The 16,383-nt window shown below is 40.1% G+C and overlaps 1 protein-coding gene across 1 annotated transcript in view; it reads right to left on the bottom strand.

Annotated features, from left to right (window-relative positions):
• Positions 1–16,383, bottom strand: part of LOC132824265 (homeobox protein aristaless-like 4) — a 49,559-nt gene that overhangs the window by 12,742 nt on the left and 20,434 nt on the right. The window contains exon 3 of the mRNA XM_060838597.1: positions 12,261–12,364. Coding sequence (XP_060694580.1) covers positions 12,261–12,364 — 104 coding nt within the window. The remainder of the gene's footprint in view (positions 1–12,260; positions 12,365–16,383) is intronic.

Here is a 16,383-nt window from a genome sequence, read left to right as displayed (position 1 = left end):
AAGAATGCAGCTTTTCACCTCATTGGACAATTATGTCCAGTCTTTCCAATGTCACTTAGCTTCATGTGCCTCTGTTTTTCTTTAATTTTCAGAAGCTGGTGCTCCAGGAAGTATATATTTATCTGACTTGGGGTATGAGAGGGATACTACGGAAGTAAATAGAATTATTATAACACTTACAAAAATTTTAAATGACGATATTTTGACCAGCATAGCTCAGGGGAAAGACAGTTATTAATCTAGCATTTCTCTGAAAAAAAATGGGGCCTTTGCAGGGGAGTAAAGTACAGCCAGACTGAGCCACTAAGGAATGCAATTTGTTTGAAGGCTTTATTTTTGCATTCCTCACAATTCCCTCTGCATTTGCCTTTTGTTCTTATTGTAAACTTTGACCTGAAAGAAATTAATTTTAAGTGCGCAATGTAATAGTGGGAGCGACAATTTAACAGCAGCATTGATTTGGTTATTGGTTTACTTAGATGCAGTTTCCTTTGATACATTGATGGCTAACTGCGGCCAATCTTTTCACTGCAGATGCTGAACAGCAGAGAGAGGGAGATGAGGTTAAACATGCAACTGTGACCGACAGCAAACTGTCAGACTTCTTTATCAAACGTTATGAGAAAATACAACGTTTGATTTTAATCGTGAGATTTAGTGTTCAGGAGGCAAATTGAATTGTATGACTGACCGTTTGTTTTAAACATTTTGAGAGATGGTGGGGAGAGCGATTAGAGAAGAATTGAAATAAACCAGCGGTTTGTGATTGACTGAAGGCATACGTTTTCGTTTAAAGCATTAGATCATGCATCATTGTAAATTCGACAAGCGGTCGACTATTTTTGTACTGTCGAGCAGTAAGCTGCTTTAACCATATTTCTGGAAAAATAAACATCTTTCATATGTTAATAGTGTTTGCCATCAGTCTCAATTTAGCTCATTTTCACCACCCCCATTTCTTTCAATCTCTGCACAAAATAAAACACATACCATCAAGATCATTAGCAGGTGTTTATTGAACTCCAATTATTTTAACCATGCTCAAATTGAAAATGTGGATGGCTTTCGCTTCAGTCTGTTTATAGCTGCAGAATTCGCTAATCTCGATCTTCAGGCATCAAAGTAGGATTTGCTATTTAGATCCTTTCTCCAATTGTAGACGATGCTTCTAAAATAGCCACTCTACCCTGCATATGCCCGTCAGCCCACCTGTTCCAGCATACTCGATAAAACGCTTGCTACGTGAGGCGATATGACTCTGTATTTGCACCGACGCTAACTCCTGACTGTCAATCAGACCAGAGGCATCTTGAAAAGTTTAAGTATTTGCAGCTTGAGGACTGCTAATGCATTTGATTGAAGTGAAACCTATTTTCCTCGTGCACCCAAAATATAAACTCTATATCCTCACGCCGCGTTTCTTACGTTTTCTTTTACGCGTTAGATAGTTGTTTGGGGGGAGGGGGAGAAGTAAGATTAAAGTAATATGGTAAGAAAGACTGCGCATTTGACAAAATAAAATCCTTGTGGAGTTCAGGAAACTATTTCAGATTTAGAAACACCCCGTCCTACATAATCAAAAACATACGTGGTCTGCGCGTTGCTGTTCTATCGTAACGCCAGAGATTCTGTCGTTTTAAAAACCCTAATGAAATATATAATCACATTCTTATATCATTTACCATGGTGCGAATTTATTTTCACAAAGTTGCTCCATCGTTGCACTGGCTCTGCTGGTTTTCATTTTAAACTACTCATTATTCTGAATATTTAGTCTGAAGTAGAAAGATGGACTTGAAGATTGGACCGGATTGCAAAATGCTGCAATTCATTAGACAGAAAATTGCTATCATATTATCCAGGAAAATTAGATTGACAAATATCTGGATTAAAATATCCACAAATGCACAGCTTCTCCATTACTTTATCTGTTTGGCATGAAATCACTATTAGAATGTTCAGCTATTTCCGAAAGAGACAGTTTTCCAGAATACTTTAACATGATTTTGTTTTCCACAGATTAGTCCATTTGTACCGCATGGGTATTTGGCTGCAGCACATTTTACATAAAAATAGTTATCAACAATTTAGAAATACCGGTTCCCATTTTATGTATCTGGACAATATATTTAAAAATAGGTTGTTGCTAATACTAACAATAAAAGGCAAGATTGTTTTCAAATATACTGTGTTCAGATGAATTGGTACATTTCATGATCAGTGTTGATAATGGGAAAGTATATCTGTGGACTGCAACTGAACCTGCAAAAGTGTTTGATTTATCAGCTGTCCAGGAGCACAACTATTTTATGTGTAATTTTTCAGTTAGCTTCTACCTGGCCCCCAAAAAAGTGTTAAATTTATTGAAACTCTGAGTGTTCTATTTTCTTACCCGACATGTAAATTATTACTGACTGAAGCATGCCACTGTCATACAGCTGGGTCCCTTCCTCACTCAATGCAGCTGCAATAATTTTCTTAACATTCACACTTTACTGTGGCAACATTATAGATGGTGGGGTAGAACTTCACCAGAAAACTGGGTGCAAATCACAAGTTGTTTTTCTGTGAAGGTGCAATCCAATTTTCCCCCAAATTCACATTCGTAATAAAATCTTCAAAGAATCAGCGTAACTGAATGTAACTTTTTTCTTGACATTAGCGAAAATTGTATGTTTAAGAGCTTTTGCAGTTTATCAATACTGTTGAAAATGGTTTACACAAAAAACAATTTATTATGTGTAGGCCTCCATTTGTGAGTAACATGATGTTAAATTACTGGAATTAATGAAACCCTATTGACTAGTTTCTTTGATATCCACTAGTCAATTTTAGTACATATTGTCTTTTTAAAATCTTACATAAAATGTTATACCATAAAAATGTTAGTATTTGCTCAAAGGGAAAAAAAACAAGCTCAATTAATGACCCCAAAACAGTGAAAGCTTCCTGCGGTCATTTTTTCATTTAGGGTGTGACCCATTTTGTGGGGGACATGCCTTTCATAAAATAGTTTAATAGCACACAAAGACAATCCAATTTGCACTTGATACAAAGTTGAATTTAAATTCCCTGCTCTTTTGCACTAGTTCAGTCACTTTCAGCTATTTTGCAATGGCGACACTACTGCAATTCAGCAGAAGACCTACTCTTGGTATATGAGCATGCATTCTAACAAATAGATGTGATATCCAAGTTTGACAGACTAACCCCAGGACATTGTGGTCTAACCCTGAATTGCAAATCTCAAACTATTTGTGAATGCAGCTTTTATAATTAGTGTCTCACAGGATGAAGGAGTATAATATTTTAAATTCACCAAAAATCCTTCATTATGGAATACTCTGTCACACGATAATAACATTAATGTGTGCTGTCCCAGGATAAATCATTGTGTAAGGAATTTTGTTTAATTATTGTGAACAGTTTCTTAAATGTGCATTTATACTGTTTGTTTCATGTTAATGTGAAATGGAATTAATTTTCCCTGAAAGTTTGTATTAGAACCTGAACTGACTGCAATGTTTAATAAGATGGGTACCGTGTTCCATTTTGCTCCAATTTTAGATCAGGCCCTGACTGCAGATTCAAATTGTATTCAAACAATGCTCATTTTTCAGAGACCATCTTCATCAGTGCAGCCTTGTCTGCAGCAGATGACTTATTGAAGAACTCATCATAGGGCCAGATCCTGAAGCAAATCATTCTGTGTGGTGCTCTAATGGTAGTCAAAGGAAGAACTAAAAGGATGCTCTAAAGCCTTTTCTTTAAGGAGTTTTGGAATTGAGCCTGAGTCCCAGGAAATGCTTCCCCAAAGTCACTGCTGCTGGCAGAGATAAATATGAAATCAATGATGCCGTCCCTGAAAGCAGGGTTTGAGAGAGCAAGGAGTGGACATCCTGAACCAGCAATGCATCCAAAATCCAATCATCTGTAGTATATTGTCCTACATGTAGCAGAACCTTCTTGGCACAGATCGACTTTAGCTGTAATCTATGTATACACTGGAGCCTGACAATGTGCCTCCCACCCACCTCAGACAAAGAATATGGTCACCTTCGACTTGTAGGATGAATGAAATTAAAGAATTCAAGCATGTGGCCTGTGATTTTAATTGAATGATTTCAAAGAAAATTGCACTGATGAATTAGCCTCTATTGTATGCTCTTACTCTTGATGAAAACAACTTATTAACGCCTGGAATGTGGTTGGACCAGCATTTGTTGCCCACACCCTAATTACCCCTTGATTTGAGTGGCTTGCTGGGACATTTCAGAGGAGAGTAAGAGCCTGGTGTTACATGTAGGTCAAACCAAATAAAGACAGCAGATTTCCTTCCCCAAAGAGCATCAGTGAACCATTCGAGTTAGAGTTGCAATAATGGTTACCATTAGTTCAGGTTTAATTTTTTTTAAAATACAATTTTTGCTATCTGCCATGACAAGATTTGAACACACATATCCAGGGGATTACTAGCCCAGTGACAATACCACTAATCCACCTCCCTTTGGTTGATACTAAATTGTGATATTTGTGCAAGTGCTTACAGTTTGCACCAAAAATATATCCTTAAGTCTGAGTTTGAACATACCATTGGTAAAATGACACTGCGAGTCATTGTCTGTATTGCTTAACCTAGATAACATACAGCATAAAGAGATACACAATGCAAATTGGCATTGTAAGGGTTCATTAACCATCCAAATTCAATGTTGGTATGAAGCAAATTTATTTTTGCACTGACAATACACTTGTGCAGTGCAACTCAAGTGTTGAAGTTCAAATACCAAATGACATCAAGCTAGGTAAGTAAGTTGCTAAGAAAACTTAGAGAGTCTGCGAAGTGATATAGATAAGGTGAGTATGTGGGCAAAGAATTGTCAGATGGAGTATAATGTGGGAAAATGTGAACCAGACCACTTTGGTAGGAACAGAAAAATGGTATATTGTTTTATCTGGAGAGAGATTGGGATTGGGATTGACGAGGGACTTAAGGGCTATGGATCAGCAGACAGAAATGTACAGTGAGACCTCAACCAGATTAGCCATGACCTTATTGAATGGCAGACAGGTTGGCAGGTGTGAGTGGCTCCATCCTGCTCCTAAGTCTTACTTTCCTATATATAAAGACATGAAAGCAGAGGAGGTCTCTATCATTCATGTAGGTTCATTCCATTTTGTTCTTATGTCTGGTGAGATTTGACATTTTGGCTTCCATTACCTTGGAGCTGCTGCACTGGTCTGAAGAAAACCCACTTTTGTTTTAGTGATGGTGCATCCTCTAAAGACAGAACCAGCACCTACCAATATATTGAGATTTTTGGGAGGCATTGTTTTGCACCATTCCAGTTTGATACCACACAGATTGAGAAAAGTTCCCTTCGTCAGAACTGTTATATTGGCACAATACATAGGGCTTAATGTTGCAGGAAGTTTAATCAGATACTGAATTAAGTTTCAGGACCTGACCAGTTATCACTGGATAAAAACAGTGAAATTTTCCAGATAAAGTAATCTTTTAGAGTGAGGTGTAGTTGACATATAAGTTTTTGCAGTTTAACATTAGTGCTGGCAGTACAGGTGTTGCATTAGTGGATTTGCAGAGCAACAATTTTCCATTAATCCAATGCAGTGTCAACTCTGACAAAGTGGCTGGGGTTATTTGGGCCTCGGGTTGGTGAACATATCTGATCTTAATTTAAATGTTAACAGAGCATTTACTCTTGACATTTAAATTCCAAACTTTTGGGAGACTTGTGTGCTCCCAGGGCTCCTCCAGATAGGAGTTTCAACAAGGCGTAAGCCAAGCAATATTCTGACTGGAGGCTGAACTGCAGCTATTAATTCAAGACAGGGAGCTACAGTGTAAATGGACACATTCAGTTATTATATACTGAACAAAGGTCATTTAAAATAAACTTTTTCCAGCCATTTATTACCAGTTTTGTTGCTGATTCATTCAAATATTCTGTGACATTGCCACAAATTGTTGAATAATCCTAGAATGTTTAGGATGAGTATCCATCTGGATTTCTACATTTCATGATATTTATTTGTGCAGATAATTTTTACTGCTTGTCCTCAGGGTAAAATTTACTTCATAACTTCATTAACATTGCAGCTTGCAATTGTGAAAACTTGGACAATGCAGGCATGTTGATTGTTGGGAATCATAGGCCACACTGGCATTTCCATTGCCTGATTTTGTCGATCATTCTCCTATATGGAGTTGTGGCATATGGGGTTCAATGCCTCAATGTTCAAAAATTGTGGGAGGTTTTTTTTAAAAGAAGAAATGCTCTGTAGTGTTCAAATCAGATTGGGAAATGTAAGCCTATCTTCTAAGGTTGAAGCACCAGTTAAGCTACACTAGATTCTGTGTCTGCCTTTAAAGCTGAAACATTTGTGCAGAAACACAAGAACTGAGGTTTTGGGATTCAGATACAAGATACAAAGTCAAGTGGGATCTGTTTTTCTTTTAATTAAGTGCCAACATAAATTGTGCCCATTTCTACAAAGGTTCTGAGTCAGACACTGAAGATATTTCCACTCCAGCCATGTTTTGAGGTTAATTTGACGTCATTACAGTTCTGCATGGTTTCATGACATTTCAGTCCGGACCCTTAAAACCTGAAGACTGGATCTACACTATGCAAAGAAATTCAGACTTCTCTTCAGCAACCACCCAGCTGCAGCCAATCATTTCACTTTCATGCTAAACGTTGGGTAAGGCCACATGGAAGTTGCAGCCTAACATGTTCCATTCTGCATTTGGCTTAGGGTGTGGGACCACCTGGACTACATTACTTCAGCTTCACATTAGTATCTGCACAACCACAAACTGCAAAGTTTTTTTTTGTTAACCACTAAAGCTCTCTCAGCTCTTCTGCAATCCTGAATATTTCTCTGGCAGTTCAATGGTGATGACCAGACATCTGCATATGCATTCAACCAGCAAGCTTAAAGCACTTCAGCTAGAAGGAGTCAGGAGTTGAAGGTGGTGAATTGGAAGGTCTGGTATTGTTTACTTTGGCAGAGAGAAGACTCCAGGGACATGTTTAAGCATTCATCATTTGGGGGGAAATAGATAACTTGAACCCTCTGAATTGTGGGGGTGGAAACGTAGAGAGTGGAGTTGAGGGTGGGTTTGGGGAGGTGGGCATGGAAGAATCTCCTGGCAAGAGCTTAGGAGGAAGAATGTGCACATGAATTTAACTGTTTTATGCATAGAGCACGGCAAATTTACCTCTATAACTTCATGGCCAGATAATGTGGAAGAGTAATGAATAGTTTGAAGACAGGTAAAAGCTTTCCATTGGCAATCTGTTTTACATTCTATTCAATCATAGAAAATAATGCAGTGCAAAATGTATAAAAGGCTTCCTCTGCACTATTACTAGTTTTAATGTATCTACTAAAGTAATATTCCCTTGTACCACTTACTGCAGTACAGTGCCAAAAGTAGTGTGATTAATCTGACAGAACTGTAAATCCATGAAAATGTCAGTTAACTATCTTTGTATCAGGGATAAGAATTGGATTCAGAATGTAAACGTAAGGAGAATTTATATCTTAGAATGTGAAGGTAGGAAGTTTCAACATTGTTGTTGCTTTTTCACGTGGATTATGAGGACAAGTTGAATCGGTTAGGATTTCATCCACTGAAGTTCAGAAGAATGAATGGAAATCTCATGGAAACCTATAAACCTCTAACAGAACCAGACAGGATAGATGAAGGAAGGTTGTTTCAAATTTGGGTGGATACCAGATCAAGGGGTCACTATCTAAGGACATGGGGTAAACCATTTAGGACAGAGATGAGAAATTTCTTGACCCAGAGAGTGGTGAGCCAGTGGCATTTGCATCTATGGAAAGCAGTTGAGGACAAAACATTGTGTCATTTTAAGAAAGACTTGGATAAAGCACTTGAGGCTAAAGGGATCAAAGAGTAAAGGGCAAAAGCAGTAACAGGCTTTTGAGTTGGATTATCAAACAAGATCATAATGAATGGTAGACTAGGTTTGAAAGGCCGAAGGAACTACTCTTGCTCCTATTTTCTATGTTTCTATGAATACCATGCAGTTCTGCTTATCTAAGGAAAGATGTACTTGACTTTTAAGTGGTGCAGTGAAAGCTTACGAGATTAAGTTTGTGGAGTGGTGGTAGTGAGAGAAATTTCCCATGATGAAAGGTTGAGTAGGACATGCCCATACTCTCTGGAATATAGCTGAGAGGTAATCTGATTGAAACTGAATTTTACCAGAGCTTGAAGTACAGGAGCAAAATTTGAACAGTTTGGAGACCATAACTGGGTGACATAGTGTCAAGATATTTAAACCAAGGAGGAGGAAGAATAAAACCAAGAACTGCAGATGCTGGAAATCAAACAAAAGCAGAAATTGTAGAAAAAACTCAGCAGCTCATACATCATCTGTGGGAGAAGGCAGAAGTAACATTTCGGGTTCAGTGACCCTCTTTAGTGGTATTAAAGTTCGACAGTGAAATTGAGGTTAAGGATCAGACATAATTTTACCAAATGGTGAGTCAGCCTTGAGGAGCCAAGTATTATGTCTTTAATTGTTTGAGATGTTTGCATTGTTGTCAAAAAATGTGGTGCTGGAAAAGTACAGCCGGTAAGGCATCATCTGAGGAGCAGGAGAGTTGATTTTTCGGGCATAAGCTCTTCATCAGAATTCAAAATGCTGCCTGACCGGTTGTGTTTTTCCAGCACCACACTTATTGACTCTAAACTCCAGCATCTGTGGTCCTCACTTTCTCCTATGTTTGCATTGCTGGCATGATTACAATTACCAAATTCACTTAAACTGAGTGACTTTTATGCCATTTCAGAGTACAGTTGAGAGTCAAGCACATCTATCTAAGGGATGAAGGCCTCATCCTGCATGGTAACCATCCAATACCTGAGCTGACTGCATTACATAAAGTACTTTTGGCCTTGCTGTCATCTACTAAGACTGTTCACCATTCCAAAATCGTCCTGGAATCCAATGTAACCACAGCTTCATTTCTGTACTGCATGCCATCTTCCTAAATAACCTACTCCCTATCTCTTCCACCTTGACCTCCAACACAAAGTGCAAGGAGCTCATGGATTCTTTGTCAATTTGGTGAGCTGTCTTTGCTGCTTCCCAACTTTCAGCCATCCCACCTGGCTAAACTTCCACACTTCCCTAAGTTTCTCTAATTTTTCTCCAATCTCCCTGCATTTCTTCTCTGAGCTCACCTTTTCCAAAAGGCCCTGCTCCTGCTCCCTGGATCCAATTCGGACTAAATTGCTGAACATACAGATTCTCTCCCAGGCTCCCATGTTTCCTGGTACAGTTAATAGTCCTCTCCGCTAAAACATTGTTCACCTTCCTTCCTTCTGCGTTCACCACCCTATCTCCTCAACAAAAAAGAATAATTAAACTTTCCATCCCTGCAAACATTCACCCAACCCCAATCTCCCTTTCCTCTCAAGTCCTGGAACATGCTGTCACCTCTCAAATTCATACGCATCTTTATAACTCCATGGTTTAATCCTTAATTAGGTTTTGGGTTCTGTAACAATACCAAAACAGCTCTCATCAAAGTCACAAATGACATTCAATGTGACAATGATGAAGTAAATGCTCACTCTCACTCTTCTCAGAATGTCTGAAGCTTTTCACAGGTTTAATCATGTCATCTTCCTCCAGGTCCTTGCCCATTTTATGCAGCAGGGTGGGGCTTCGTTCTTGTCGACCCAAAGCCAGAGAGTTACCAATAATGGCTTCCTGCTCAGGATCTTGTGGTACAATGGTAATGTTACTGAACTAGTCATCTGGAACACAAGTCCAATGGTTAGGGTAATGAGTTTGAATCCTATCATGGTAAATAATGAAATTTGAATTCAGGTTTTAAAAAATCTGGAATCATAAGCTGGTATTATGGCATCCATATAAACCAATGTTGATTGTTGTAAAAACCTACCTGGTTCACTAATTGCTCTTTAAGGAAGGAAATCTTCTTTCTTCAACTGGCCTAGCTATAACACCATGCAATATTTTCAATTGTTTCACAGGATGTCTCATGAGTGAGTAGACCAGTATTTATTGCTCATGCCTAATTAGTTAAAAGGCAACACACTGCTGGTGTCTGGAGTCATATGTGGGCCAGGCCAGATAAGAATGGCAGTTTCCTTCCTTAACCAGCATTAGTGAACCAGATGGGTTTTCCTGAGAGCTGAAAATGTGTTGCTGGTTAAAGCACAGCAGGTCAGGCAGCATCCAAGTAACAGGAAATTCGATGTTTTGGGCCAGAGCCCTTCATCAGGCTCTGGCCCAAAACGTCAAATTTCCTGTTCCTTGGATGCTGCCTGACCTGCTGTGCTTTAACCAGCAACACATTTTCAGCTCTGATCTCCAGCATCTGCAGACCTCACTTTTTACTCAGGTTTTCCTGAGAACCAACAATAGTTTCATGGTCATCATTTGATTCTTAATTTTAATACTTTTTCTTAAATTTAAAATTCCACCATCTGCATGGCAGGATTTGAACTCAAATCCCCAGAACATTAGCTGGGTCTTCAGATTAATAATCCAGTAACAGTACCAATGTGGCTAACCCCTAACTGCCCTCTAGGCAATTAGAATGGCCAATAAACATTGGCCTAGCCAATGACACCACATCCCCATTATGTCACTGACTGCTCAAACATACTGCAGTTTGGTAATATCATCCAAAACATGTCAATTGCCATCCGTGTGCTGCTAATGGCCAGTCATAGCCCACCACCACCTCTCTACCATCACTAAAGCCCTGTGCTGGATAAACCAAAATTCAAAGCAATATAGTGTCGAGAAAACATAAACCATTGTCCCTGCTCCCACCATAAATGTGGTTCCCTCACCAAGTCCATCATTCTCACTGGCAACTATCAGAGGCTGGATCCAATTAATCCAATCTTGTGTCACATTTCACCAGGTGAGATTCTGACCACATATCACACATATTCATAATATCTCCCAACTCTGTAAATCAGAAATCATCGAATACTCAATAAAAACTGAAGGAACTGCGGATGCTGGAAATCAGAAACACAAACAGAATTTGCTGGATAGGTTAGCAGATTTGGAGCATCTGTGAAGAGAAATCAGAGTAAATGTTTCAGGTCAAGTGATCCTTGCTCAGAACTTCACTTGACCTGAAATGTTAACTCTGATTTCTCTCCAAAAATGTTGCCAGACCTGTTGAACTTTTCCAGCAATTTCTGTTTGTGTCATCCAATATTCTGCTCCCCGTGTTTTAACTTCTACCAAGTTCTGTTTACTCATTACCTACAATAGCTGGTGGTTCTGTAGTGTGTTTTATTTTTAAATTCTCATCTGTGTTTTCAAATCCTTTCAATAATGCTTAACTCTCCTCGGTGGAGTTTAAGAAACAACTACATTGCTGTGGTTCTGGAGTCACCTGCAGGCCTGACCAGTAAAGATGACCAATTTCTTTTCCTGCAGGACATTAGTGAACCAGATGATTTTTGTTTACAACAATTGACAGTCCTTACATAGTTGACATTAGACTGACATTTTTTCATTGCTGATTTTTATTAAATTCAAATTTCGCTATTGGCCAAAGTGTGATGCAAGCCCATATATATATATATATATATATACCACAATTTAAAACCTAACTCTTTGATGAAGCTTTTACATCAGCTGCTCTAATGTTACGTCATGTGAATTTTATACAACTTTACTTTTAATGCCCCTGTTTACAATGTTTTTAAAGTACCACTTGTTATTCACAGTCACTGCTCCTTGTAAATGATTGATACTGACAGGCTGTCAGAGATAAAACTGTCCATCTCCCAAAACAGACATTACTCCCCATTCCTTGAGTTCAAAATTTACACTGAGCTGTAATTTTAACTTACTCCTGCTAACTTCCTGCAGTTCTGTGAAAATGCTACAGTTTTGCAACTTCCATCCTATGCTGGTGTTGAACATTAAAGTCCTGCTGGTTGCTGTTATTAAATCAACTGCATTTGTATTTAACTTTCAAACCAGGTCAGAGGCGAATAATGGCAATCCTGTAACATTTCACAAAATCAAGATGCCTTCTGAAATACGCAGGTGAACATATTCCCTAAATCATTTCAACAAAACAGCACAGAACATCAATGATGTGGTTGTTTCCAGGCAACTCAGTGTGTACTGTATGCTTTGAACTGGTCACAGGTTATTCAGAAACTCCTTTCCAACAGCAGATGTGGTGCCTACCTGTGCATAGTTCTCCCTGGTTAAAATAGGTAATTCATAGGCAGTGGAGAAATGACTGCGGACTTGCTGCATCTGTCCAAAGCGTTCTCGTTTCCTCCACTTAGCTCTCCTGTTCTGAAACCAAACCTAAAGCCAAGCAAAGAAGAGGATGTCAATTGCTTCCATTTTCGGCGGGACACTTTTGAATGGGATTTGACAAATACTTCAATCTCAAGACAATATTTTTCCACATTACACCTCTGACTTGAGAAATTGCTGGTAGAACTTATTTTGGACCTGAATTTTCTAACTTTACTTTGATGCCTTGGCTCCCCAGATGAAATGCAGCAAGCTGAAAATCTAATCATTGAAATATTGATTTCTGAGTTTTAAACAAGTTGCCCAGAGGTGCTACAGTTGAATTTGCACATACAACAGAATGCAAAATTTGTTTTCAAAATAAGATGAGTCATTCTGCAAAGGTGTAGTATTTTTATTTTATCAATTAACAATGTAAAATATGGATTTTACTGCTCCAAAAAAATTTGTAAATGGGTAAACGTTTACTAAATCTAGACAGATAGAATGACCTCTGAAAGATGTTAATCGTTAGTAGGCTGAAATGCCATTGTGAATTCATTATCTTCCCACAGTTTAATTCCCCTCATATTAACCTGTTCAGATGTTATCACACACCTCAAGGTATGTGATACTTGAACAGGCGCTTCACCAGGCCAGTCCTCTAACATGAACGAACTGAACAACTAGAGGTCAAATCTTTGAGTTGCAAATAAAAACACATTTAAATTTGTTCCACTGAGTTTATTGCTTGTAATCAGATTCTAACTCAGCTGTAAACCCTTCCTTTTTTTTAATTGAGCTGTTTTACTTATCCACTTGGTCAGGGTTATTATTATACACCTCTGAAGCAGGCGGCCTCCTAGACCGGGGTAGCGACGCTACCTCTGCGGCACAAAAGCCCTCCAAGTGAGTTTGCGAAGAGATCATCGGAAACCAATCATGATTGCTACGAGTTAAATATCAAATCGATAGCATTTGAAGTTTGTTAGCTGCCCTCATTGAGAAAGATGTTGTTGTAACCGCCTCTCTCGGCCTCAGTATCTTGAAAGATGCCTTTTATTTCTCCTCTATCCCACCCCCACCCCCAGCAGTATGAAACAAGACTGGAGATGACAAGATAACGCTGCTAATGCGATTGTCTCGGAAAAGGATCCATTTTACAACCAGAATAAAGACCAGACAAATGCAAAGTCTGAGTGAGTTTGACTGGCTGGATTGGTAAATGTTGAATTGAACGCGAGTGAAACCGGATCGCTGTCCCAACTTTCTTGGGGGGAGTGTGGGGGCTGCAAGTTGGGAGCTGCTGGGGTTCCTGACTGAACAAGCTCAGTTCCAGTGAGTAATAAACTGTAGTAGTACTACCAGGGTAGGGAGGCACACTGGGGAGAGCTGTGACCCCTTCACCGGTAAAACATTACAACTGCCTCCTCCGGTGGCTAGTTTTAAAAGCTTCTCAGTCACCATCCCGTGCCGTGACCATGAGCTGTTCAAACTCTGACTTAGTGTGCTCCTGAAGTTTTTAGAGTTTGGAATCACTGTGTTTGCCCCTTTCCAAAATCAAAGCGAGAAAACAAGAAAGACTCCCGCTAACTTCAAGGGCTCGTTTTGGTTTTTTTTAAAGGAAAATGATGATCATAGCGGCGGCGAAACCTGTTGGGATATTGGGGTTTTTTTACAGGATGGTACCGCAGTGAATGTGTTGTTCAGCGCTAAACGGTCCTCAGTTTTGATTTGACTTATCATTGTCACGTACCAAGATACGGTGAGAAATATTGCTTTGAATGTTATCCAGGTTAATCATAAATACACCAGGGTAACAGAACAAAACGGAGAATATAGTATTAGAGCTACAGAGAGAGATCACACTCTATAATGGATCACCGGGTCTGTATTGTGATGGGAGTTAGGGCGTTCCTGTTGTAAATAATCTCAGTGGGGACAACAACAAAGAGGTGAAAGGAACTATTCGGTAAAGATTCAGTTGTCGGTTTGATGAGAAGTCGTGAACTCTGAGACGTTGTTTAACAAACCGTGGGGTTGGTCCTGAATCTCTGAAAGGCCAAATTCAGAAGTTTAAAGCAGATCCGTTTTATCTATAAAAACGGCTGGAAATGCGTGGAGCTGATGGCGGGGTCTAAAAGGCGCGGTGACTCTCATTGTCGCTTTAATGTCCTGCTCCCTCCCTCCCATAGACCGGGAGACGGTGTACTCCTCACAGCGGCTCCTCTGATTCCACCACTCTCTCTCTCTCTCTCTCTGGGAAAGAGGCAGCTTTGCAACAAAACAAAATATTCGGTGGGAGCCGCACAAAGCGAGTCCCCCTGAGTGAGGGCGAGACAGGACCTGCATTTAATCTTGCAACTGAGTTGGGGAAGGAATATCTAATCCATGCAGTCGTCAGACAGCTTCACAATTTCCCGCCGAACGGGAAAGGCGATGGTTTGGGGGAAAAAGCTCCCTTCTCGTCCCAACCCTCAGCAGTTCTCGAGGGTTTATCTAAGAATCGCTGTCGAGGTATGTCATCTCCAGAGATGACCTGCCGACGGCCCGACTCTCTATACTCTCTCTTTCTGTGTCTGTTGACAATTCCAGGTTGGCATGGGGAGTTGGTGGTGCTCTGTCTCATCTGTCCTGCTGAACATACCAACACGTTAACCTCCTTTGCACTAGTGCAGACAGTGTCAGAGGGCCAGGGTCAGTGTGGTGTCGATGTTAATGCTTCATTTTCCTGTCACATCCGAGAACCAGCTCAGACTGGTGTTCCCGGTTAGTTCCTGCTCCGAAACAACATCTGCAGGAATTCTGTGTGCCTCACATTTGAGATCTCGTGTTTTTTAATAAAAAAAATCTCCCTTCGATGTTTACACTAAGCGCCACTTTACCGTTGACTTTTGAACAGTACAGGTTTCGTGATCCACAAATTATGAGAAATGTTTAGATTGGTTATGTTTGTATTTACAAAAAGAAAGTTCCAAAAACAGATAGGGGGTGAGTTTGTAACTGATACAATGAAAAGTTGCGGAGACCGTTTCAAAAACGAATTAGAAAAAAGTCCTTTTTTTAAAAAAAAGATTCTGTCCATTTGGGATTCAGTGACCCTGGTCTCAACGAGGCATTTCTGGACAGAATTTAAGAAGAATACTAGACAAGGCCAAATTGCCTTTCCCCCCCCCCCCCCCCGAGTGGCCATGGATTTAGCGCAGTCAGACATTCACATTATGAAGGAGATGACCTCAGTGAGGGACAGGTAAAAGTGGAAAGGTTCCAGTTCCGATTAGTTAATAAGCTGATGCGGGGGAATGATTAATAAACCCTCAGTATTTACTCGGGGAAGCCTTTAATCAGTCGGAGATTCCCGAAGGAGGGATCTTAGCGTTTGTGTATCCCTGCTTAAATAAATGGGACTATAGTGCCTTTAACTAACGCCCACCTCGTTCCCCTCACTGTTTACCTGGACACGGGCCTCAGTCAGATCCGTCCTCAGTGCAAGCTGCTCCCTGGCGTACACGTCCGGGTAGTGAGTTTTTTGGAAAACTTTTTCCAGTTCCTCCAGCTGGTAGCTGGTGAAGGTGGTTCGGTTCCTGCGCTTCTTGCCTTTGTTGCTGTCGCTCTCTGCCTTGTCCATAGCGCCCGGCAGCTCGGTGTTGGCTGCTTTCATTGCGGCCTCCTTCACACTGAGATAGGAACTCTCCATCACTGCTGGGTCAGGGCTCTGGGGCAGGTCTGACTCTCCCAGTGGGCTGTCTTTAGCTGAACACAAACAAGAGCAAAAAACAAACCAAAAGTGAGACTTGACAGCACCAGCCAACGCTTAATAATCCTACAATCACTTAACCCTCTCCGGCGCTAACTTCCATTCCTCTTTATAGGAAACTCCACTCGACCCAGGAACATTAACTCTGATTTCTCTCCACAGATATTGCTGAGCTTTTCCAGCAACTCCTGTTGTTGGTTTTCTGATTTACAGCAGTCCCCTCGGTTTTTATAAGAAATTCCACTTTCCTTTGAATAAAACCACCAGCACTCAGTACCAAAAACCCCGCTACCCATTCTAGCCGCTTCA

The sequence above is a fragment of the Hemiscyllium ocellatum genome, chromosome 18 (genome assembly GCF_020745735.1).
Source record: "Hemiscyllium ocellatum isolate sHemOce1 chromosome 18, sHemOce1.pat.X.cur, whole genome shotgun sequence".
In the NCBI taxonomy this organism is placed as follows: Eukaryota; Metazoa; Chordata; class Chondrichthyes; order Orectolobiformes; family Hemiscylliidae; genus Hemiscyllium; species Hemiscyllium ocellatum.
Note: the sequence above shows the minus strand (reverse complement) of the source record. Positions and strands in the feature narration are given on the sequence as shown.